This window comes from Lithobates pipiens, unplaced genomic scaffold, assembly GCF_037356315.1.
Source record: "Lithobates pipiens isolate NorthernLeopardFrog02 unplaced genomic scaffold, aLitPip1_a1.2 Scaffold_16, whole genome shotgun sequence".
Lineage (NCBI taxonomy): Eukaryota > Metazoa > Chordata > Amphibia > Anura > Ranidae > Lithobates > Lithobates pipiens.
Genome location: NW_027507748.1, coordinates 475230057 through 475256489, shown reverse-complemented (window position 1 = coordinate 475256489; position 26433 = coordinate 475230057). Strand labels below are relative to the sequence as shown.

The following is a 26433-nucleotide window of genomic DNA, read 5'->3' as shown; positions in this document are numbered from 1 at the left end:
ATTAGACACATGATTTTGGTTTCATGCTCGTATCAAGAAGGTTGGGATAGTATTGCATATTTTTTTCATACAGTCTATACCCTGATGAAGAATAACCCACAAAATAGTCTGCCAAACTGATATGTTGAAATAAGGCCCACAATGTGCAAATCCCAGATTCTAGATCTTGAAGGCACAATTGGCTTCCTACATACAAACTTTTTACAAAGAATTTGCTTTGTACTGTGCTGCAGTGTTTCTGCAGGGATGATTTCCACAGCATCAGTGTTTTTACTGACATGCAGCACAGTTCAATGAAATAAGCTTAAAAAATGTCAAATTTTAAAGCTAGGGACATGCAGTACCCCTAGCCGTGAAACTCCCTCACTGTATGACATGGCTTTGTTAATAAACAAAGCCATGTCATTGATTAGGTTTTATAAACAAAGCCAAGCGGTCCCCATTTCTGCACTGACAAAGTCCCAGCATACACCGTTAGCATTTAGATAGCTGGCTCTATATCTGAAAGTCCTCAAGTACAAATTTGGTGTAAATTAGGCATTAAGGAACTTTCCACTGTCCTGGGTATGTGTAAAAGAACATATTATAACACATTTTTGGACACTTTGATTCTGTTTACACTCTCCCGTAAGCAAAAAATTCCTTGTGTGAAACAGGATTATATATTTTGCTGTCTCAGAATTTACTGAGATAACACGGACAGGCATTAAGTGACATAGCTAAACATTAATATCTGTGGAAGTGATAAGAACGATGAATCACACAATATACAGTATTTAACAACAGAAACCGAGCTCTTGTAATGCACTTCTGTTTTAAAAAAAAATTACCCAGTGTTAAATAATAGAATAATGCAATAACAGTATTTCTTTATTATAATTAAAGCAGGATAATCATTAATTCAATGTGTTGGCAGTATTTAACTACAGACTATGGGTCCCTTACATTGGACAGACTTGTTATCAGATGTTATGTGTTCTATAGGACTATGAAGTGTTAATACACATTTTCAATCTTTTTCTGCTCAAATGAACCAACAAGAACACGAGGATTTGACAACATGGATTATAAGATAGCATTGTGTGATTATTGAAAAGGAAACCTCTAGCAAGTTTAGCACTATCGAAGTGTGTTGGCATAGGATGGGCTCTTCTACCATTTCCAGTGACTGCTCTCCCTGTAATTGGACCCAACAATACACCAACACGCTGATAGTGATATTTGGGCTTTATGAAAAAAAAAATATGTACAATACAATAACACAATAGCTGCCACTAGCATCACGGTGGAGAGATACTCTGTAGAGTTGATCGACTGATCCTGGTGGATCTGGTTATGTGTCTTAGATCCTGCTGTGTAATATCCTATTGCGAACACTCTTTGAAGCCTGGACCCCTATTGAGTATATCCAATCCGCTTGATGTGATCTTGACATTATACTTTGAGATCTCCCAGATAGTGATCCTCTATATGAGTTTGGAGTCATCCACCATTCCTGGTTTTTGTTGGAGTTGAGTTCCTTTTCCATCCATTCTATCGGGACCCTGGAGAAACAGGCATCTTGGGGACGATACGGATCATTCCTCCTATGACCAGAGGACCTCCGGGAATCTCAACGGCTGGTAGACCTGCGGAGATCCACCTATCTTTATATGCACATATGACCACATGGTTCAGGTAAGAGTACCCAGCTTGTTTGTTTTTACCGAGAATCCACTGCTTCAAGATGTCTTCATGATCACCTTTTAGCATTTATTTTATGTGATATGCTGATATGCTGATGCTGATATGCCTACGGCCACATCACAATTCTTGTCCTGTGAGGACTTTAAAGACTTTTTGTACTCACTGAATATTTGGACTTTTATTTATATACTTTTTCTCCTTTTCACATTTGTCACATGTGTTTTTCACAGCCTTTTTTTAGCGCTACATTATATTGTTGGAGTTTTTTATATGAATTTGGTTATGTTCTTATGTAGCTGCTGGTTTATGCACTAATTTTTGCTTTTGGGGTTAGCGCAATATATGTTTTCTTTTTCTAGATTCATGGACATTGCCGGAGAGAGAAGGGGCTCAGGTAAGTAATTAGGGGGTGCTGGGGTGGCTGCTACACACAGAAGTTTTTTTATCCTAATGCATAGACTGCATTAAGATAAAAAAAACACCTTCTGCCTTTACAACTCCTTTAAAAAGGTGCTGTGACTGTTAAAGCATCCTTTGCTATTGTTTTTAGTCAGTCTCAACCTCTGTCACTTTTTCTTGACAGATTGGACTGCATTTAAAGTGGAGGTCCACCCTAAAGTGGACCTTCCGCTCATCGGAACCCTCCCCCCTCCGGTGCCACAATCGGCACCTTTCAGGGGGGTGCAGTTACCTGGATAATCCAGGTAACTGCACCCACTTCCGGGATAGCTCTCTGCGGAAAGGGGCGTAACTTACGCCCCTTTCCGCAAGTGCCCGCCCCTTCCCGCAAGTGCCCCGCTGCCTGCTGGGAAACAGACAGATCCCAGAGGCAGCGGGGAGCGTCCTTATTGCGCAGTGCGATTCGCGCATGCGCAGTAGGGAACCAGGAAATGAAGCCGAAAGGCTCCATTTCCTGATTCCCACACCCGAGATGGCGGCGGCAGGACCCGACAGGCGACCTAGAGATCGGCTTCGGGTGCCGACATCGCGGGCGCGCTGGACAGGTAAGTGTCACTATTTTAAAAGTCAGCAGCTGCAGTATTTGTAGCTGCTGGCTTTTAAAAAAAAAAAAAAAAACGCGGAGTCCCGGTGGACTCCCGCTTTAAATGTGGAAAAACTTTAAGGAAATCATATAAACATAAAAAAGGAAATCAGATGTAGCCAGGAGCTGGCTAATATTGCCTGCGGGATCAAGAGACACAATGCAGCACTGCTGTAGTAAGACTGTTTCTCTCTAGTGCTCAGCTAAGACTCTATGTCATCACATCCTGACAGCAGAGTGATTAACACCAGGGAGTAAAGCATCTTGGGAGCTGTAGTCCCGGGACTCAGGTTTCACACTCAGGCCAGACTGCAATGGGCTACAAGTATCAGTCGCATGGAGTAGGAGAATAGAATGCTGGGAGAGGTTATACTGTATACAGCCTGTGCTAGGCTGGGGTTGCTCTCTTGGGACCCCAGATTGGATCTGCAAGCAAGTGACTCAGTGTCAGACTGTACTGTGGCTGAGTAGCGGCTTGTGCTAGAGAGAGTCATTGCGTGTTTCCGCAGATACATCCATTGCCAGCTAATTCTGGATGCCCAGCAGCAGCGCAGAGGCCACCCCATCACATCCACACCAGATACAGCTGAGTATCGGTGAGGTCAAATGCCATTCCTTGAGCCAAAACCCTGTGAGAGCTTGCTGAGGTGTTCTCACTCTCTTTTTCAATACCAGCAGTTGCTGGGATCAGTGAGCGGGCACTTGTCCATCTTGTTACTAGAGGGACACTGCATGCAGACAACATTGCCTTCATCTTTGCCCACACCTGTAGAATGCTTTCGCTCAATCCTTACCAAGCAGCGACAGTGTTTATTTTGCTTCATTATACTGCAAGCAGGGACAGCAAGGGATGTGCACTTTGCATCCCTTGCTGTTAGAATCCATCAGCCCAATTGCCTTTACTTTGCTTATCAAGAGACCTCCAGTGTATCACCCAAGAGCTAGCTGAAGAGTCAAGACTTTCTTTCATTCAAAGGGACTACACTTTACTCCCCCCCAACAAGGGATTGATACTTGTGCTATAAAGGCCCTACTTTCACCCGAGACTCTATTATTATTTGAGTGGGTAAAGAACTTAGAGTTTAAACTGTTTATATTGAGTTCAATACAGTGTTACAGATATCCTTTTTGCTGGCCCTGTGGTGTTGAGGTACAAAAGAAAAAAAAGGATCATTCCTTCGCCCTTCTTCTGCCTGTTCCCAAGGATTTCCAACTAAACAGAGTATTGCTCTTGTAAGTATGCTCTATATCCTGCAATTAATTATTTTCTCTTCTCTTACTGCCTTATATTATCAGTATCATTTGTCATAGTAAAACTTACAGTAACGTTTACAATCCTATCTATATAACTTTGATTATATGTCAGGGAAGAGATCTTAGGGTTGGTTTACTAAATGTAAATTCCCATTGCAAGGACATTTTCTCTTTATTTAGTCTACTTTCACACTGGGGTGGGTGGGTGACGGTGGTAAAGTGGCGCTATTTTTAGCGCCCCCTTACGGTCATTTTAGTGGTGCTATTCGGCCACTAGCATGGCAGTTTTAACCCCCGCATGCGGCCGAAAAAGGGTTAAAACTGCTGGCGGGTTTGCGGCTCTGCCCCATTGTTTTCAATGGGAAGGGCCACTTTAGAATCGGTGAAAACACCGCTACTATAGCACTGCAAAGATGCAACTTGCAGGACTTTTTTGACCGTCCTGCAAGCGCACCGCTCCAGTGTGAAATCCTACGGGCTTTCACACTGGATACACAGGAGAGGCGCTTTACAGGCGTTATACAGGTGCTATTTTTAGTGCTGTAGCGCCTGTAAAGCGCCTCAGTGTGAAAGTAGCCTAAGTGAAAAGAATGAAAAAATGAGTTGGGCAAGAAGGGGGTAAAGGTGTCTGGGCTTAAGTAGGTTAAGATCTGACAAAAATCTACAAATCTAAAAACATTTTGATATCTTCTTTACTACAGAAATAAGAAGAAAATCACATGCAAATAAATGGGCTAGCTTCAATGTTCCTGTTAAAGCGGGAGTCCACCGGGACTCCGCGTTTTTTTTTTTTTAAAAAGTCAGCAGCTACAAATACTGCAGCTGCTGACTTTTAAAATAGTGACACTTACCTGTCCAGCGCGCCCGCGATGTCGGCACCCGAAGCCGATCTCTAGATCGACACTTGAGTGCTGCCGCCGCCATCTTGGGTATGGGAATCAGGAAATGGAGCCTTTCGGCTTCATTTCCCGGTTCCCTACTGCGCATGCGCGAGCCGCGCTGCGCAATGAGGACGGTCCCCGCTGCCTCTGGGATCTGTGTGTTTCCCAGCAGGCAGCGGGGCACTTGCGGAAGGGGGCGGGCACTTGCGGAAAGGGGCGTAATGTACGCCCCTTTCCGCAGAGAGCTAGCCCGGAAGTGGGTGCAGTTACCTGGATTATCCAGGTAACTGCACCCCCTCCCCCCTGAAAGGTGCCAATTGTGGGGGGGAATCCGATGAGCGGAAGGTCCATTTTAGGGTGGACCTCCGCTTTAAGTTCTACAATTGTGTTTAATTACTGACTGCTGATAAAGTAGAATCCTAGAGTAGACCTCTTTATGATATATTCTTGTGCGTTTACAATCCTCAGATGGCCACAAAACAGTGGAATGACCCTGATATCTGGATTATTAATGCAGAGAAAAGAACAGCTTTGTTAGGTGGATGGATCATGATCCATGACTGATAATAGCTGTCAGTTTCCTTATCCTTAATCAGAGGAGGTTAGTAGGGTGTTGGTAGACTATTTATTATGAAACAGCAATAATAAAGTCTATTAAAACATGTATAACAAAACCGTTAGAAATTCATAGATGTATGATATACTATAAATACTAAATAGCCTAATATATTAAATATCAGTGTTGCAATATTGTATTAATGTAAAAAAAGTGTTTTATTTTTTTCCAGTACAAAGTGTGATTTACATTTATTAAGAAATATAGAGTATTTAAAAAAACAAGTGTATAGACAAATTGTACTAATTGTAAATTGCTTGCATGCTTAAAGTAGAACTGTAGTGGAATGTCAACCTATTCATCATGCTTTGATGCAGGCTGTAGCACCCTCCTATGATAAAATTCTAGGCAAATTTTATGTTGACTTGCTCTGTAATCAGGGGAGCTGAGACTGATTGCCAATACTCTGTTCATAGCTACACAGTCTGGTGATTTGATTGTTTCCCTGACAATGTGAAGAACCTTCCAGAGCTAGAGTCAAATTTCTAATGCATAGAATATATATTTGCCATGCTCTGGTCAATCCCTGGGGAGGTGTGCCCAGTAGGTGGTCAGAGAGGTGGTAAATTGTCTGGAGCTTCTGTCTGATGGTATGTTCCGTAAGAAGGAACTGATCTGTGAGCTTCAGGGGGTTGTTTGCCATTGGAACTCTCCTGGACTGGCTTATTGACTCCTCCCCTATGGACAGAGCTTATGGACTTGTCCTGCTCAGGGATCTGTAAGGAGAGTCTAATCCCTGTACCACAGTCTATTAATGGTCCTCAACCATGGTTGTGTGCACTGTTCCAGTCTGCTTATTTGTGCTACCAAGCTAAAAAGACTTGGACTGCACCAGTCTGCCTAATTATACTAGCAATTTACCCCAGCTGTATGGACTTGGACCATTTCAGTCCATCACTGTCTGTGCTGAATATTGTCCCATGGTCTCCAGCTGTGAGTGAAAGACTATGTTACTGCCGATTAGAGAGAAAAGTGTCCTCTGCAGAATTGTGCTCAAGCGTTTTGGAGTATCCCATTCCTCATTGTCCTTCTGCTACAGGTTTCTTTAGAAATAAATACTAAAAAGACATCCCCTAGACTGTTTACTGAGCTTGAGTGAATGGACTACCTCTGCACTGTTAGGGAAATAACCAATTAAATATACAGCGGACCCTTTGGGGGTAGCACTACAACCCTTTAACTACTTTTCTCACAACTCCCTGAGTTCCCAGACATGCTCATGGAAGGTCATTTTTCTTTGCTTTCCTCCTCTAGCAGCTCAGGGAGGCCACACTTGAAGAGACAGTGCAGCTTGACAAATGATTTGCAGCTAGGTTAGAGCCCCCCCCCCCCCCCCCCCACTGTTAGTACTGATGTGCGGGCAAGAGCACATAGCATGCACCTTCTCTAGAGGACCCAGCTACTGTGGAGTCCTCTAGAAAATTGTTATCACAGTACTCAAGCTCCAGTGAGATGGCCCTTTGTCCTCAATACTTAGATCCCTCCAGCTGTACACCATTGTTAATTAGTTACATAATAGGCAAGGCCAAAAAAGACACAAGTCCATTAAGTCCAAACTATATGTGTGAATTTATGTCAGAGAGAGAGCCTTTAGGAGGAGGGAGAGATTGTGGCTAGGCAGGTCATTTTTTGAAGTCTTGTCCTACCCATCCAGGGAACACCCAAACCTTGAGGTCCTGCCATGGACAGACCTTAGGTGGCGTTGTTTTGTCCCCAGTTCTCCAGAGGGATAAGCCCCTGGTTTTGGTCACCCTTTCTTGGGCTGAGTCGTCCATCGAGATACAGGCTCTAATCGACTCTGGGGCTGCAGGCCTGTTCATTGATGCTGCATTTGTTTCGCAGCACTCGATTCCGCTGCAGCTGCGTGGCACTCCCCTTGCCATTGTGGCTCTTGACGGGAGACCTTTACAGCCTGCCCATGTGACTCATGAGACAGTCCCGTTGTCCATGGCCGTAGGGGCTCTTCACCATGAGATAATCTAATTCCAAGTTATTTCCTCACCCACGTTTCCTCTGGTTATTGGTTATCCTTGGTTACAGAGGCACAACCCCTCTTTTGATTGGCGCCGTGCTGAGGTTCTCTCCTGGTCACCACAATGCAGTGAGACATGCTTCCTGAAGGTATCCAGGGTCCTGTGCACCTCTTCACTCCCCTCCCTGCCGGAGGAGTACCGCGATTTTAGCAAAGTCTTTGATAAAGGTCAAGCAGGTAGTTTGCCTCCACACCAGCATTATGATTGCGCAATTGACCTTCAACCTGGTGCTATACCGCCTCGTGGCCGGGTTTATCCTTTGTCGGTCTTGGAGGATAAGGCCATGGAGGAGAATGTTGCTGACACAATTTCTTGAGGTTATATCCGCAAATCCTCGTCTCCTGCTGGTGCTGGTTTCTTCTTTGTGAAGAAGAGAAGCGGTGAACTGAGACCTTGTATAGATTATAGGGGTCTCAATCGTGTCATGATTAAGAATGCTTACCCGTTTCCATTGAGTTATTTGACCTCCTCAAGGGAGCAACGGTTTTCACGAAGCTTGACTTGAGAGGGGCATACAATCTCGTGCGCATTAAAGAGGGCGACGAGTGGAAAACTGTGTTTAATACCAGAACAGGCCATTATGAATACCTGGTAATGCCTTTTAGGTTTACATCCTTTGCAGTGTTTCTTGGGTTTTGCCAACTACTATCGGAAGTTTATTCGTAACTTCTCGTCTCTGGTCAAGCCCCTGACTGATGGGCTCTTTTCTTGTCGAGCTTTAATTACATTTTCTCATTCTTACCCGGTACTAAGAATGTAAGGGCTGATGCCTTGTCACGACAATTTTCCTCCACTTCCAAGTTGGAGTCGGTTCTGGTCCCTATGATTCCTCCTGATCGTATCTTGGCTACGGTTCGCACCAGTCTTACTTCTCCTTTGGGTGACAAAATTCTTGCTGCTCAGGCCCATGCTCCTCCTGAAAAACCTTGTGACCGCTGCTTTGCCCCAGAGAGTCTCTGTACTGCTGTGCTTCAGACTTACCATTCTCCCAAGGCAGCTGGCCATCCTGGGAGGAATCAACTCATTTGGGCCATTTCCCAACAATTCTGGTGGCCTAGGCTGATGTTACTGCCTTCGTAGCTGCCTGTCCTGAGTGTGCTCAAAGTAGGACTCCACGACACCTTCCAGTGGGCCTCCTACAACCCATACCCAATGGAGAGAGGCCCTGGACTCACCTGTCAATGGATTTCATTGTGGCGTGCCCAACTCCCAAGGCAACACTATTATCCTTATGGTGCTTGACTGGTTATCAAAGATGTGTCATTGTATTCCACTTAAGAAGTTGTCTACCTCTAAGGAACTGGCTTCCATTTTTGCTTGGAGATCTTTCGCTTACACGGGCTACCCAAGGTGATTGTCTCGGACAGGGGCAGTCAGTTTGTCTCCCAGTTCTGGCGAGCCTTTTATGCACAGTTGGGAATCCAGCTTGCGTTCTCTTCTGCGTATCACCTGCAGTCTAATGGGGCCGAAGAGCGAGCCAATCAGTCCTTCAGCCAATAGCAATTCCTACGTTGCTATATTTCTGACCACCCTAACAACTGGTCAGACCTATTACCATGGGCAGAGTTTGCTCACAACAGTGCCTTGAATTCTGCCTCCTGATTGTCTCCATTTATGGCGAATTATGGTTTCCAACCTTCCATGTTGCCTGACTCGTTTGTTCCGCAGGGTATTCCTGCATTAGAGGAGCATCTCTGTGGTCTTCGTTCCACTTAGGTACAAGTCCAGGAGGCTTTGTGTCATGCTAATGATAGGTACAGACTCCATGCTGACAGCAGATGCCTGCCTGCACCTTCCTACCAGGTTGGGGACAGGGTCTGGCTGTCATCTCGCAACCTCCGGCTTCGTGTTCCCTCACTGACGTTTGCACCTCAGTTTATTTGGGCCTTTCCGTATCCTTCGCAGGATTAACTCTGTGGCTTACGCGTTGGACCTTCCTCCTAGTATGCGCATCTTAAATGTGTTTCATGTCTCCTTATTGAAACCGTTGGTCTGTAACCAATTTACCACCTTGGTGCTACGCCCTCACCCTATTCAGGTTGAGAACCATGAGGAGTATGAGGTACAATCCATTGTTGACTTCCATAGGTTCCGTGGATGCATACAGTACCTGGTGCATTGGAAGGGGTATGGTCCGGACAAACGCTCCTGTCCTCTTCCGCGAGTTTCATAGATGGTTTCCCCTCAAGCCCGGTGGCCCTCCGAGAGAGAGGGGTCATTGAGAAGGGGGTACTTCAGGGCTGGCTTAGCCCTTCCTTCTCTGGGCTAGCTGCTCAGCTGTCGGCTAATTGCCAGCTTTCATCTCTCTCCACAGTTACCAGCTGTTCCTGATCATGCTCGTCTGACCTGCCTACTTAAAGCTGTCCAGCTCACTTCACCTCTGCCTTCCCCTTGGTCACATCACAATAAACCATCTCCTGCGGTTCTGTTTAAAGACTGGCTTGCTGACATCTCTCCGGGCTCCTTTTCCTGCTTGCTGTTGCTCTACTTGGATCCCTGACTTCTGGCTTGGCTGATTACCCGATCTGGTTATTGAACTCTGGCCTGGCTGACTACTCGATCGGGTTACTGGACTCAAGGAACACATACATGCCGCAAGATGTACACCGAGTCGCATCTCCATACCTGCTGGTCATCGTGCCTGCTAATTTGATGGGGATTTTACCCTGTAAAAATTAACTAGCAACTAGCTTCCTGACACTTATGTCCCATAAACATGGTTGGATTCTCCAACGGAAAATGTGCGATTGGATCATGTTGTTGGAAAATCCGATCGTGTGTGGGCTCTATCGGACATTTTCTGTCAGAATTTCCAATGGAAAAAGTTGGAGAGCTGGATCTAAAAATTTTTGACAACAAAATCCGATCAGACTTTTTCCGATCATGTGTAAAGAATTACGATGCACAAAGTGCCTGGTGCCACGCATGCTCAGAAAAAATTTGTAGACGAAAGCTATTGGCTACTGGCCTCTACATAGTCCCGTCATACATTTTGTAAGTCACCTCATTCCGAACAATCATATTTTCCGACAACTTTGTGCGACCGTGTGTATGCAAGACAAGTTTTGGCCAAAATCCGTCAGAAAAAATCCGACAAATTTTGTGGTCAGAATGTCCGATCGTGTGCATGGGGCATAATACTTAACAATACACAGGTACTCACAGCACTCGTGCACTCACAGCCCATGTGTACTTACAGTCTACATGTACTCACAGTCTACGTGTACTCACAGCCCACGTGCACTTACAGTCCACCTGCACTCACAGTCCACGTGCACCCAGCCCACATGCACCCACAGTCCACGTGCACCCAGCCCACGTGTACTCACAGTCCACATGCATCCAGCCCATGTGTACTCAGCCTACATGACTTACAGTCCACGTGCACCCAGCCCACTTGTACTCACAGTCCATGTGCACCCAGCCCATGTTACCAGAGCTATCCTGAACTTCACTGAGAGGGATGCTGTTTATCAGGATAATCACGTATAGCTCTAAGTGTACAGAACTGTTTTACTGGAGTAGTGACTCTCTGTTGCTATAGAGTTTTATAGAAACTATGGTATGCAGTCACAAGTTACCCTGATTGAACCACAAAGATACTGCTGTGAGGAGTCTTTATGCAGCTTTTACAATCTGTTTTGTATTATTCTGCTGTATATTCTTGCTCTTTACCATTCCGACTCTGTTTTGTATTATTATTTCTAACTTTGCTCCTTCTTAGCAAACTGCAAATCACAGCTACTCTCTTATAATTCAGCTAATTACCTATCCTGTTACTGATCTAAAGCTTAAAGTGATGCTAAAGTCTTGTTTTTTTTAGTTAAAAATAACAAGCATGTTATACTTAACTCTTCTGCAGTGGCTTTGCACAGAGTAGCCCAATTCCCCTCTTCTGGGGTCCCTCTTTGGCTCTCCTGGCCCCTCCCTCTTGTTGAGTGCCCCCACAGCAAGCATCTTGCTATGGGGGCACCCGAGCTGAGCTGCAGCTCTGTGTGTTCATTCAGACACAGTGTTGCAGCTTGGCTCTGCCCCCTTTCTCTCCTCATTTGCTCGCCGACTTTAATTGACAGCAACAGGAGCCAATTACACCACGCTACTGTCTCAGCCAATGAGGAGGGGAGAGTCCCAGGCAGCTGAGTCTCTCGTGTAACATTGCTGGATAGAGATGGGCTCAGGTAAGTATTAGTGGGTCTGAGGGGGGCTGCTGCACACAGAAGGCTTTTTATTTTAATGCATAGAATACATTAAGATAAAAAAAAAACTTCTGCCTTTACAACAACTTTACCTAGATTACATTTAGGTTTTTTAAAGTACCTTGAATCATAAACAATGGTTATTTTAGACTCCATTGAATGCCCACGTAACAGTGTGACAATGCAGATGTGGAGGTGACTTACAGGGATATAAAGTTGTCACCCCAAAACAGAAAGTACCTGAATAAGGACTTCCTTAGAAGGATTATCAGATATTATCTTTATAAAAGCTGTTTATTTGAAAATATTTAAAATCACTTTTTAAATTAATTATCATCCTAAACCATATCTGGGGTTTTAGTGAATGGGTTTCCACATACTTTAGTTAACATCATTTATCACAATGTTTCTGTTTCTCTTCTAATATGCTATTAAAAATAAACAGAAACTATTCGATTTTATTGCAAAAATAGGAAGAGATAGCCAAGCTGGCACACGCCTCACCCAGACTGAGTGGTTAGCAGATAAAAGCAGTCTCAGCTTGATTTATTCAGACCACAACTCCAACATGTTTCAACCCACCTTTAATCTTTATGGTTAAGCCCAGAGGGCAGGGGTGACACATTGGAGTTGTGGCCTGTATGAATCGAGCTGAGGCTGCTTTTATCTGCTAACCACTCGGGCCAGTATGCTTTGGGTCTGGACTGACTATTCCTCAGCCTGCACCCTCACTAGCCTGCAGCATCCAACTCATCGGACCTTGACAACCTGAGTGTGGACCCTTAAGCATTTCTTATATTTTATTACTCTATTTTACTCTATTTTACAATACCAACGCTGCCCTACTGCTATGAGTTACAGTAAGTATTTTATGAATACATAATTTCAAAGGAAATTAAATACTTTTTCAGGTTATACTGTTGATAAAATTAAGGAAAAAGTGCTGGCATGACGACCTAGTGCTGCAAAGATGCATAGTGAATGGCATGCTACACCCTGCAACAGATATGTAGCTGGCTGATCTGTACTGTTTTGTTGTGCTATGACTTTTTTTGGCCATACAAATTTTGATTTTATTATCTGATGGGTGTGCGATTCAATCAAAATGATTGAATCAAATAGCCATAACTTACCTTCTGATCAGTTTAGATTAAGCTTGGATCAGCTTTGATCAAACTGAGTTTAAGGGTTAACATTTTGCATCACTCAGTAGCACTTTGTTTGTGATCTTATTTCAATCAATCATGAAATTACATAGTGAAAACAGGGATGCGGTTGGTAATTTATGATCATATCACCATCTAAAATTCACCTTCCCATGTGTGGCAATCAAAAGGGTTTTTGACCCTAGATTGATTATTCCTATTGTAAGAAATTGATCGGTAAAGAAATTGATAATTAACAAAGTGTGTATGGCCACCATTGAGCAGCTTTTACACTTGTATGTGCTTATTTATTTGTACATGGTCCTAAAAGTGTTTACACTGCAACTGATTTAACCTGAAAATGCTTTAGCTCTGCGAAACCTATCCAGGGTGAACAAAAATTAATCTTCACTCTAAAAAAAGTGCATATTTCTGCTCTATAGGCCTATCAGCAATGGTAAGTGTTTGTGATTTTCTGTGTCATGAAAGATGATCTCTTGGGGGACTGAATTTTTTTTATTTTATGATCATGTCCATATCCTGGGAAGATAAAAGTATGTGTTAAAGGTTATGTTGTACCCTGTGCTACTATTTAAGTCTGATGCCGTGTACACACGGCTGGACTTTGACAGCAAAGGTCAGATGGAACAAATCCGTCAAACAATTCGACCATGTGTGGGCTTCATCGGACCTTTGCTGTTGAAAAATGAGATGGACTTTAGATTTAGAACATGTTTCAAATCTTTCTGTGTTTTAAATATTGTTTATTTCGTTTTCCACATTTACAAAAAGACAGTACAAAATATTCCTTATACATACTTTTAGAAATCACTTTGTTTAACATTCATGTTATTTCAGTATTTTCAACATTCAAATCTTTCTGACTTGAGTCTGGTCGAAAAATCCATTCATCTGTATGCTAGTCCGACTAATGAAAACCGACGCTAGGGCAGCTATTGGCTACTGGCTATGAACTTCCTTATTCTAGTCCGGTCGTACGTCATCACGGTCGAATCCATCGGACTTTGGTGTGATTGTGTGTAGATAAGTCCGATTCGACGGAAGTAGGTCAAAAAGTCCGGTCGTGTGTACACGGCATAAGGGTGCCATCTTTCTCTTGACAAATTATTCTGGTTTAATTTTGCTAACAAACTGTTGCAAAAATTGTGATCTCTATTAACTAATAGCTGTGTTACTATTGTGTGCTCATAGTGGGGTATAAATGCCCTTGTTAAAATGTATGTCTTCAGCACACTTCTGAAAGAGAAGATTGTTGATTTACATATCTCAGTCCTTATTATTTTACATTCTGGGATAAGAAGACTGTGGCATCAGCAATCAAATGTTGCAGCCCACATTTCATATTGTGCAATGCTGAGCAAAGTTACAAATGTGTTAGCTTGTAAGGGTACTTCTAATTGGCCAGATATTGGTGCCAAAATATGCCATTGTCAGAGCTGGGATCAGCCCTTCCTTCCCTGAGCTGGCCACTCAGCTGTCAGCTAATTGCCAGCTCCTATTTCTCCACAGTTACTCAGCTGTTGATGATATCCTGCTTGTCAGTCCTGCCTACTTAAGCTGTCCAGCCCAGAGGATCTCTGCCTTTGCCTTAGTCAACATCACAGAGATACTCTCCTGCATTCCTGTTAAAAGACTTGCTTGGCTGACATTCCTTCTGGCTCCAGAGCCGTTTTGCTGTTTTACTAAACTGATCTCTGGCTCCCTGAAGTTTGGCTTGTCTGACTATCTGTTCTGGTTCCTGAACTCTGGCTATTTTTTGACTATGTTTGTTTTATTTACTTTAATTATTAAACAAGTGTGATTTAACTGTACTTCTGTCTCTGTCTGATTTCATAGTTTCTGACAGCCCTGCTTCTTCTCGGATAGGGCAGTGACCCACTTCTGATAGTTAGAAGCCCTAGCCATATGGTGCTCAACTCCTTGCAATAGACCTGCCCTGAGTCTTTATATTCATAAGAACGAAATGTCCACGCTTGAAGTATATTTTCTGCACGTTACTGATGTTATTTCAAGATGGCAGGGACATATAACATCCCATTGACATACTCACAGAACTCGTTGGCCACATTGCCATACATAAGGGCAAAAATTCTGTAGCATTCACTCCACGCCAGCATGTAATCTTCCCTTAGTATCTCCTCGCTCCCCTACTTGGGTGCACCACAGTGTTGGGACCCATCATTCTGTATACTAGTTGGCCAGATCAAGAACACTCTCCAGGAGATATGTGTATGTGTGTCAAAGTCAACAATCAAGAGAAGACTTCACCAGAATGAATACACAGGGTTCACTACAAGATGTAAACCATTGGTGAGCCTCAAAAAACAGGAAGGCCAGATTAGAGTTTGCCAAACAACATCTAAAAAAGGTTTCACAGTTCTGGAACAACATCCTATGGACAGATGAGACCAAGACCAACTTGTACCAGAGTGATGGGAAAAGAAGAGTATGGAGAAGAAAAGGAACTGCTCATGATCCAAAGCATGCTACCTCATCAGTGAAGCATGGTGGTAGTATTGTCATGGCGTGGGCATGTATGGCTTCCAGTTGAACTGGTTCTCTTGTATTTATTGATGATGTGACTGCTGAATTCTGAAGTGTTTTGACAATATTATCTGCTCATATTCAGCAAAATGCTTTAGAACTCATTGGACGTCGCTTCACAGTGCAGATGGACAATGACCCGATGCATACTGCGAAAGCAACCAAAGAGTTTAAGGTAAAGAAGTGGAATGTTATGCAATGGCCAAGTCAATCACCTGATCTGAATCCAACTGAGCATGCATTTCACTTGCTGAAGACAAAACTGAAGGGAAATGCCCCAAGAACAAGCAGGAACTGAAGACAGCTGCAGTAGAGGCCTGGCAGAGCATCACCAGGGATGAAACCCAGCATCTGGTGATGTCTATGTGTTCCAGACTTCAGGCTGTAATTGACTGCAAAGTATTTGCAACCAAGTATTAACAAGTGAATGTTTGATGGATGATTGTTAATCTGTCCCATTACTTTTGGTTCCTTAAAAAGTGTGAGGTACATATACAAACTGTTGTAATTTTTACACCATTCACCTGATTTGGATGCAAATACCTTAAAATTAAAGCTGAAAGTCTGCAGTTAAATTACATCTTGTTTGTTTGATTTCAAATCCATTGTGGTGGTGTATAGAGCTAAAAAGATTACAATTGTGTAGATGTCACCAATATTTATGGAAAAAAATATATATACTCCAGCGCTGAAATGAATACAATATTATCAATTGTTAACCCTGAACCACACCAGTTTCTGTGCTGAAAAAAGCTGCACCAAAAAAAATTGATCCCTCAAAACATACTAAAAAAATATTACACAGAGTATTAGTGCGCTAAAATCAATAGTGGTCCAAAAATTGTTACAAATGTACCTTCCAAAAGGTCATAAGACACTAGTTACATAAAGTGCTCTCATGCATAATTTGCAAAAATATGTGCAATCCTAATCACATAAAGTGCTTTTTATGTGATTAGGATTGCACATATTTTTGCACATTATGCATGAGAGCACTTTATGTAACTAGTGCCTTATGAAGGGTTTATATAAACCTTTTGGAAGGTACATTTGTAAAAAATGTTGGACCACTATTGATTTTAGCGCACTAATACTCTGTATAATAACCAATATTTATGGAGCTGACTGTATGTCTCATTCCCTCAACCAGCCAGGCACACTCGCTAATGTTATCCTCGCTCTCCCAGGTGTACTAGAACTCACATCAGATAACCCTTAGCCTACCCTAAAAGGCTTTTTGCATCCTGCTCACAGTCCATTTTAGACTGTTACAAGAGTCAGGGCAACTGCAGCTGGTTCTTCTGAGTGTTAAACTACCACACCTGGGGCATCAGCCCTGTTAAGGGCCCTTGCCAGTAGCTGACTACATCCACATGGTTTCTGGGATGTCTGGCTAGTGGCTACCATGCTCCATCTCAAAAGGCTCCTCCCATTCTTGCATTCAATAGGGCACTTAGTCCACCAATTACATTATGACAGGAAGGCTTTGTCTAAAAGGGGACATAACAACCAATATCATATTATATTATTACACAGTTCCCTCTCATCACACTATTTTGAAACAGAGCCACCTAGTGACGGACAAGCTAACTTCACCTGCTTACAAACCATCTTTTAATCCGCTACATTTGTAGATTGTTGGTGTTTTTTTTTCAAACTGCAATAATACATAATTATCCCATTGGCTCACAATTAAAATGAAAAATAATCTGAATATCTATTTTTTTTTAGAAAACATAGAAAGTCTGTCTACAACTTTTTATTTTGACACTGATGATTTTTTTCAGCTATTTTGTCTGTTTTAAAAATGCAGTACAAGGAATAATAATTTTGAATAAATGTAAATATTAAAACACATTTTCTATAGGGCAGAATTCTGTAGCAATCTAGGTCATGTGACAAGAATGTTAAGAGACAAAAGATATATAGCATATTTGTAAGCCATGCAGTCACTAACATTCCATATTAACTGAAAGCAACATAACATAAATGCCAATGTGCCAAAAAGAGACTATTAAAATAATTAGCATCTAATTTAATGGATAATCATTTTATATTTAGCTTCCAGTATTTTTGAAACATCTCCTTGTGGAGCCCTGATATTAAATATAGTTCTACTAACTCTGTGTAGAAGCCAAGCTTTTTCTATAATTAAGAAGGGAGAGAGCTTTTAAATGCTCTTCTGATAATTAGACGCTCATTCTATAGCAGTCATTGTCAGTGAAGATGTATTTAAAAGTGGGTTCTTTCTTATTTTTTTTTTGCTATACAGTAATGTCGTTTTGGACAGCAGCCAGAGGAAAGACATTTGCAGCTTAACTGTTTGTTTTGCAGATTGTTTCTTTATGTATTATGCTGTCTAAACCACACTGAAAAAAATGAATTATGTATAGGAAAACAAAAACAAAAACAAGAAGAAAAATGTCTACATATCTTCAGTGTTCATGAATTGTATAATTTAGATTATAATATTTAAGCAGCAGAAGGAAGCCTAATAGAATGACTATTGCATCGCTGTTGGAAAGTGCTCAAGAATATGAAGTCATATTACAAGATACCATCACACTAAGTGGCTTAAAATTCAGAAAAAGAATTGTCCTTTCCTTTTTGAATTTTGTCGAAACTGGTATTAACGTCATGCAGTAGATTTGTAGAAAATTGTGCAAAGAAAATTGATGTAAAATGTAAGAGTTGCTTACAGCCTTCGGTCATACTGCACTGGGAGAATTAAACAAGTAATATGATTGGTGACTCTTTAAGATCTCATTAGTTCTTGGAATTTTCCCCAGGGTTATGAAGTCTCAAATAATGGAAGCAAACCCTGCAATAAAAGAACGCTGCAAACTGTGCAATCAAATCAATCTATCTAAAAGTGTCACACACACAAAAGGGACCATCAATATCATGGGATCATACAGCTGTACATCCAGTAATGTTGTGTACCTCATCCAATGCAACAGATGTAGCAAAGGATCTTATGTTGGTAAAACAGGACAGAAGTTGCAAGCAAGGATGAATTTGCACATTCATAACGTCAAGGAACATAAGGAAGATGATGATTACTGCACGCCTATGGGACATCATTTCTCACAACTGGATCACACTATGGAAGATCTCAATGTCTTAGCTCTTAAATGCAATTTCAAAACTATTCAGGAAAGGAAAACTTTTGAACTAAGAATGATTAATTATATTTGACACAAAAAATAATTGCCTGAATTTAGGTTTGGGTTTCCTCATTATCCAACAGTTTTGGAACCACCTCTGTGACTGTCTCTCTCCTCCCCAGTCCATAGCTCTCCCTCTGTCTTATTTCACTAACTATGCTTGTTTTATTACCGTTGCCATGTACATTTGCATGTTTGTTTTTTTTTTTTTGTTTTTGTTTTTTTTTCCCTTTGCCTCAGAGATTGTCTTTTTTTTAAATTCTGCTAAAACTTTTGTGAATCAGTACTTCTAAGACTTTGAAGATGGGAACCTTCCCCCGAAAACTTGCCCTGCAAAATTCTAAGTTAGTACAAATAAAAAAAGTATCACAGACAGTATTCAATTGTTTCTGCCCCGGGGTTAAAGGAATTTCCAATTAAAACCCATAGGTACATATTGTTAGCATAGGACTAATGTCCTGTCGGACTTTCCGACTGAAAATGTGCGATTGGATCTTGTTATCGGAAAATCCAATCGCGTGTGGGCTCCATCAGACTTTTTCCGTCGGAATGTCCGATACACAAAGTTTGAGAGCAGGATCTAAAATTTTCCGACAACAAAATCCGATTGTTTAAATTCTGATCTTGTGTAGACAAATTCGATGGACAAAGTGGCACGCATGTTCAGAATAAATTTCGAGACAAAAGCTATTGGCTACTGGCCCATTTTTTGTCCCATCGTACGTGTTCTATGTCACCGCGTTCTGAACGACCGTGTTTATGCAAGATAAGTTTGGGCCAAAATCCGTTGGAAAAAATCCAACGGATTTTGTCGTCCGAATGTCTGACCGTGTGTACAGTGCATAACGGTAGTTCAGAGTTGTGGTAATGTTGTATATGGTTTGAAATCCTTGTATGTACCCTCTCTATGGTAGTTTTACGTTTTTATGTTATCCTTTTATGTCATTTCTTGGATATCAGTTATACGATGTACACTGTTACATGTTTATATGACTTTATTTTTATTTTTTTTATTTAGCCTCTATCGAAATTAAAAACGTTTGTACACAAAAAAAAAAATAATAATTTCCAATTTCACCATTAATCGGTTGTGATCTCTTGCAGTTCCCTTAAAAACAATAAGATGATCATTCTTTTTGTTACGTCCAGTATCCCTTGCTGGGCAAATGATTAAAGGAAACCCATACCGATTTAAGCACTTATACTAGCAGTATTTAAAATGGATTAAAACATTTGGTGATGTTCCTAAAAAATTGTATCAGATGGTCCTTTTTTTAATATTTGCTTGCAGTTCTTCTTTAAAGGGAATATGCCTAAACAGATGTGGAAGTTTCCATCGAGTAGCTAAAGTTACCATTGCCTACTTCCCAGGCGCTGTACTAGTTCTGAGGCACAGCGGATTTATCTATCGCCATGCACGTGTGATCTGCATACCCCAGAACTGGTCCGAAAGTAACTTCAGCACTGGATGTCAGCCTCAGCTCTGATGATTAACATTCAATCTGACAGGTTCCCTTTAAGGCCTGTGCTAGGGTTTATTTATAGACTTTAATAAATGAAAGAAAGACAGACACAATTATTGTGTAAGACTAATTGAAAGACATACAGATGTGAAGTTCATTAATAATGACACACCTCTGTTGCTGCAGATTTTGCCATCTGGAGATGTACATCTTTTCTTAATCTCCCATGGGCTGATGTCACACTGGAATTCACATTTATCGCCATGCCAACCAGCCTCGCAGTAACAGTTTCCACAGTAACACTTCCCGTGGCCTGCACCCAAAACAAATTTTATGCAGTGAGAAAACAAGAGAATTTCTGTTTTTAAATGACAGATGCAGTCTTAAAACATAATACAGCATAATATTTTCATTATAGATGATGATTTGTGCTGGTACACTCTGCTCAATGTAAGCTGATTATTATTGCATTTGACAAAGAAAGACTCGCATTCTCTGCGTTGGTAAGGCATAATATATTTCAGAAAGCATTGAAAGTATGAAAAAGCAAAAAATACCTAGGCTTGGAGGTGTACAGAGGGAGAGGGGCTAGTACTAAAGTAACAGACTCAAAAAGCCTTAGAGAACAGACTTGCAGCACAGTTTGGATCCAAAGCATCACTTCTACAATGAATGCATCATCCTTACCCTTTAGAAGTTTTTCTCTTGGGGAATTGTGTCTCTACTTAATGTGCCATGATCTCTCAGCCAGCAGTGTAGCTGCAGTTATATAAAGTCTGTGATCCTGACTTAGAATTCCGAATCTTTTAAATGAGTTGCCTGAAGCTGACAGGCTGCCAACAGCAGCAAAGCAAGAGGCATCATTGTTCAAAATAACTGCGCAGCTGAAGAGACCAGCTTTTAATACCCTCCATCTCTCTCTTCTACTAGTTAGTCTTCCTCTCTTGGGTTGCAGTGCTCTAGAAATGACAACACTCATCTTACTTATAATAGAAAGATTATTTTATTTATCAGATCTAACACTGTGTTTAACCACTTGCCGTCCGGCTCACGCCGATATACGTCAGCAGAATGGCACGGCTGCGCAAAAACAACGTATGGGTACCTTGTTCCCTTTAAGAATCATTGGGAGCACGCGTGCCCGCAGCATGGCAGGGGACCTGATGCGAGTGTCTGGTGGGTGCGATCATATGCACGACAGCCAGCATGAAGATTTGTGTGTGTAAACACACAAATCCCTGTTCTGTCAGGGGAGAGGAACATATTGTTTGTTCCTATTAAGTAAGAACAACGATATGTCTCCTCCCCCAGTCAGTCCAATCCCCATACAGTTAGAAACACTAACTAGGGAACACATTTAACCCCTCCATCGCCCCTATTGTTAACCCCCTCCCTACCAGTGACATTTACACAGTAATCAGTGCATTTTTATAGCTCTGTATAAATGTCAATGGTCCCGATAATGTGTCAAAAGTGTCCAAACTGTCTGCCGCAATGTCACAGTACCACAAAAAATCGCAGATCATCCCCATTACTACTAAAAAAAAATTAATAATAATACAAATGCTATAAATCTTTCCCGTAGTTTGTAGATGCTATAACTTTTGTGCAAGCTAATCAATATACGCTTATTTCTATTTTTTACCAAAAATATGTAGAAGAAATTTGTTTTTTTTTTTAAAACATTTTTTGGGATATTTATTATAGCAAAAATATATATATATAAATTATATTTATTATTATTATTGTTAAAAATAAAAAACGCAGAGGTGATCAAATACCACCAAAATAAAGCTCAATTTGTGGGGGGAAAAGGATGCAAATTTTGTTTGGGTACCGCGTTGCACGACCGTGCAATTGTCAGTTAAAGCGACGCCGTGCCAAATTGTAAAAAGTGCTCTGGTCAGGAAGGGGGTAAAATCTTCTGGGGCTGAAGCGTTTAATCACAGAAATGGTTGTCTGCCATTACTATAGAGCAAAATAAAAAGTCATTATTAGAGAAGTAATTGTGCAAAGTGACAGTTCACATTCTATAGCCAACTAAAGTGTATTACAGTGCTGACAAGTAGACCAAGAGCACTTGTATAAATCTAACTTGGAGATGGGATATTTTAACCACTTCCCGACCAGCGCACGACGATGTACGTCGACAGAATGGCACGGGCAGGCATATTGGCGTACAGGTAAGTCCAATATTCAATGCCGCCCTGCCATCAGGAGCGCGCCGGCGGCAGCGCGCTCCCGCGCTGGTCGGGACCCCCGTGAGTCCGGTCGCGGGACCCGCGGACTCAATCGCCGCGGGCATCCCCGCGATCGTCTCACGGAGCGGCCGAATGGAGGAAATGCTGTGTAAACAACATTTCTCCATTCTGCCTAGCAACTAGTGACGCTGATCTCTGCTCCATGTGATTGGAGCAGAGATCAGTGTTCACTAAATGAAAGCCCAACCCCCCCACAGTTAGTAACACACCCCTAGGAACAATTAACCCCTACACTGCCACCCACTGGTTAACCCTTTCACTGCCAGTGTCATTTACACAGGAATCACTGCATTTATATAGCAGTGATTACTGTATAAATGACAATGGTCCCAAAAATGTGTCAAAAATGTCCGATGGGTCCCCCACAATGTCGCAGTCACAATAAAAAATCGCTGATCGCCGCCATTACTAGTAAAAAAATAATAATAAAAAATTATTAATAAAAATACTATAAAACTATCCCTATCTTGTAAACGCTATAACTTTTGCGCAAACCAATCAATAATCGCTTATTGCGATTTTTTTTACCAAAAATATGTAGAAGAATACGTATCGGCCTAAACTGAGGGAAAAAAATGTTTTTTTATATATTTTTGGGGGATATTTATTATAACAAAAAGTAAAAAATAATGCGTTTTTTTCAAAATTGTCGCTCTATTTTTGTTTATAGCGCAAAAAATAAAAACCGCAGGGGTGATCAAATACCACCAAAAGAAAGCTCTATTTGTGGGAAAAAAGGGACATCAGTTTTGTTTGGGAGCCACGTCGCAAAACCGCGCAATTGTCAGTTAAAGCGACGCAGTGCCGAATCGCAAAAAGTGGTCTGCTCTTTGACCAGCAAAATGGTCCGGTCTGCAAGTGGTTAAAGGAGTTTTAAAGGCAGGTTTTATATCTTAATGCATTCTATGCATTAAGATAATAAACCTTTTGTGTATAGCAGCCACCCCAGCACCCCCCTAATTACTTATCTGAGCCCCATCTCGCTCCAGCGATGTCCACAAAAGTCTAAGCCATCCGGGACACTCCGGCGCCATTGGCTCCCATGGCTGTCAATTAAAGTTAGTCAGCCAACCAGGGGAGAAAGGGGGCAGGGCCGGGTCAGGGTTCCATGTCTGAATGGACACATGGAGCTGTGACTCGGCTCGGGTGCTCCCATAGGAAGCTGCTGACTAGCGGGCACTCGATAGGAGGGTGGGGCCAGGAGCAGCAAAGAGAGACAGGAGAAGAGGAGGATCTGGGCTGCTCTGTGCTCTTATGGGGTGTTACCTTGCGGGCATGCTCCCGAGTCCAGCATTTGCATCCATAGACACGAATGCCGGACTCAGTTCTGCCCCCCAGCACCCGCATCTTTGGATTTCATTGTTTTTTCACCTTAATGCATAGGCTGCATTAAGGTTAAAAAAAAAACATGACTTTACAACCCCTTTAATAAGCTAAACCAAAAGATCACAAACACAAATACTGGTGCTCTCTAAAAAAACATGCACAGCTATCGCTAGTACCTTTAAACATGTGATGCAATACAACATCAATAAAAAAATTAAGACAATGTGAACAAACTTAAGTTACAAAGGTGACATGTACAATAACATTAGTGAATATACATGAAAAATAGTAAGTGGATATCCAAAACAGAAAAAAAAGTCTCAAATAGAACTCTTTTGCAGGTTGATTATAATCAATCAAACAGTCCCAAATAAGTGCTGAAGGTATGCTATTCCAAAACCTTCAGGCTCTGTTCACATATGAGCCGCATGCGGCTCACAGCAGGGGTCCAGTGCATGCTGGTTTACCGTTTCAGGTCCAAATTCAGCCCGAATTTTGGGCTGAATTCGGACCTGAAACAGACCAAAAGATGTACAGGACCTGCTGCGGAGATATGTAAACCGGCTCCTTAGCATCCAATTCGCAATGGTGTGAACCTAGCCTCAAAGTGCTACATGCATCACCAACGTGCTCAGATAATGAATGGCCGCTTACCAGACCTCAAATGTCAATGGGCATGTACACTACTCTCAGCTGAGAGGCACCAATCTGTATCACCCTCTTTGTGGAACGTTGGACAGTCAAAGTCTCCCGGCTCACAGATAGGAGTAGAAATGAGAAGGAGCACCGATAGTGCATTATCCTTTAAAACTTTTTTAGAACAAATGTATAGAAAAAATATCGCACTTAGAGACTGATAACCTGAATCTAGCACAGAATCTTGTGGTGGCACGGCTGCCTGCAGTGCGGACCATGTATGCTTACGTCACGACTGACTCTGCCTCATGCGTTTCCCTTTCGAAGGAATCATCTGGGATTGGAATTGTGCTAAAAGAGATGTATTTTTTTTTTTTAAGATTCATACTTGCCTAGGTGGATGCCACATCGGTCCCCCAGCACCTCTAAAACTGAGACCTGAGTGATCAAACACTGCTGATTGCTTGGTTCTCACAGCTCTGTGAGCAGAGAGCTGGTGACAGTCTGTTCTGCCCCCTGCACTCACTAGAATGTAGGGGGCAGGAGTGGCCGGCTCAGGCTTTTAGTGGCCCGTTGAGAGGCTGAGCTGGGTGCCAGTCCAGGCATGTGGACAGATACAGACTCTACTGTCGTGATCTTGCTTGAGGCTGGACTGGCTCTGTGATGTCAGCTGACAGTGGACTTTAGCCCAATCTCTGATGAAAACAGGTCACAGGAGTGCAGAACGAACTGCACTCCTGTGGTCCACAGGAGAAGTACAGCCAAACAAGCTTTGGCTGTACTTCTCCTTTAAAATATATTTTTCTTAAATCTTTATTCATGCAGGTTTTCAAGTATAACAACAGAGTGTTAAAAGAAACACTAGGATTGATTTACTAAAACTGAAGAGTGCAAAAACTGTGCATGGTAGTCAATCAGCTTCTAACTTCAGCTTGTTCAGTTAACCTTTGACAGACTCAATACCCAAAACATGCTTCTCTTGCAAATATCTATTCTGTGATTCATCAAATACGTTTTGTGATGTTTTATGGTTTTGTCACGTCTACCCCAAAGCAGGTGGTTAGACACTATAGCTGGCTACTGTGTTCCTCACCTAAAGCAGCCCCCTTTCCCATAAGGCAAGCAGGCCTACCTGTACTCGGTTGCCCCCAGGATGTATACACAATGCTATAGTGAACCCTTAACAAGTATAAGCAGGAAACTTGACAGCTTTTCATAGAAAACTTTATTGCAGCATCATAGCAGTAACATCATCCAAAACTGACGCGTTTCAGCCTAAGCCTTCAACATAGCATAAATATATGACATTAAAAACAGGTATATATAAAAAAAACAGCCCTCCTAAAGTGACAGGAGAGGTATTTAGTGTATTTTAAAAAAATCATCACATTGATTGATTACAAATGAAGATGATCAAAACCTGGGTCAGATGATCACATATGACAGGGTGTTTAAACAGGAAACATAAGATGTTAACCATTAAAGTCCCACTGATGCAACAATGGAAAATGTGTCACAGTACATAATAAATAATACATTTCAAAGATGTATTTTAAAAACAGGCTAACATCCATCCATCCTGTTATTCATGTTATCCTGTATTTTAAACAGGCTAACATCCATACTGTTATGCCGCGTACACACGAGCGGACTTTTCAACGTCCAAAGTCCGACGGACTGAGTCCGTCAGACTATTCGATCGTGTGTGGGCTGCAACGGACTTTTGACTCGCCAAAGTCCGAAGGACTTTAGAATATGGAACATGCTTCAAATTTTCCCGACGGAACTCCGCCGGACCCGGGTCCCTTCGAAAACTCCGCTCGTGTGTGTGCTATTCCGACGGACTAAAACCGACGCTAGGGCAGCTATTGGCTACTGGCTATGAACTTCCGTATTCGAATCCAGTCGTATGTCATCACGTTCGAATCCGTCGGAGTTTAGTGTGATTGTGTGTGGCCAAGTCCGCTCCGCCGAAAAGTCCGTCAGAACTCCGGCAGAACTCCGACGGAACTCCTTCGGAAGTCTGTCGGACATAAGTCCTCTCGTGTGTACGGGGCTTTATTCATATCAAATGGCATCCTGGTATTTAACATGTGTATCCACCACACCTCCCATTGGAGTAGGGTGCGATGGGTGTCCCCCCTCTTGTAGATTGTTTAATT

General features: G+C 42.1%; 1 protein-coding gene across 1 annotated transcript in view; it reads right to left on the bottom strand.

Annotated features, from left to right (window-relative positions):
• The window catches only part of ITGBL1 (integrin subunit beta like 1), a 403213-nt gene that overhangs the window by 170126 nt on the left and 206654 nt on the right, over positions 1 to 26433 (bottom strand). The window contains exon 5 of the mRNA XM_077482967.1: positions 20221 to 20361. Within this exon, the coding sequence (XP_077339093.1) occupies positions 20221 to 20361 (141 nt within the window). The remainder of the gene's footprint in view (positions 1 to 20220; positions 20362 to 26433) is intronic.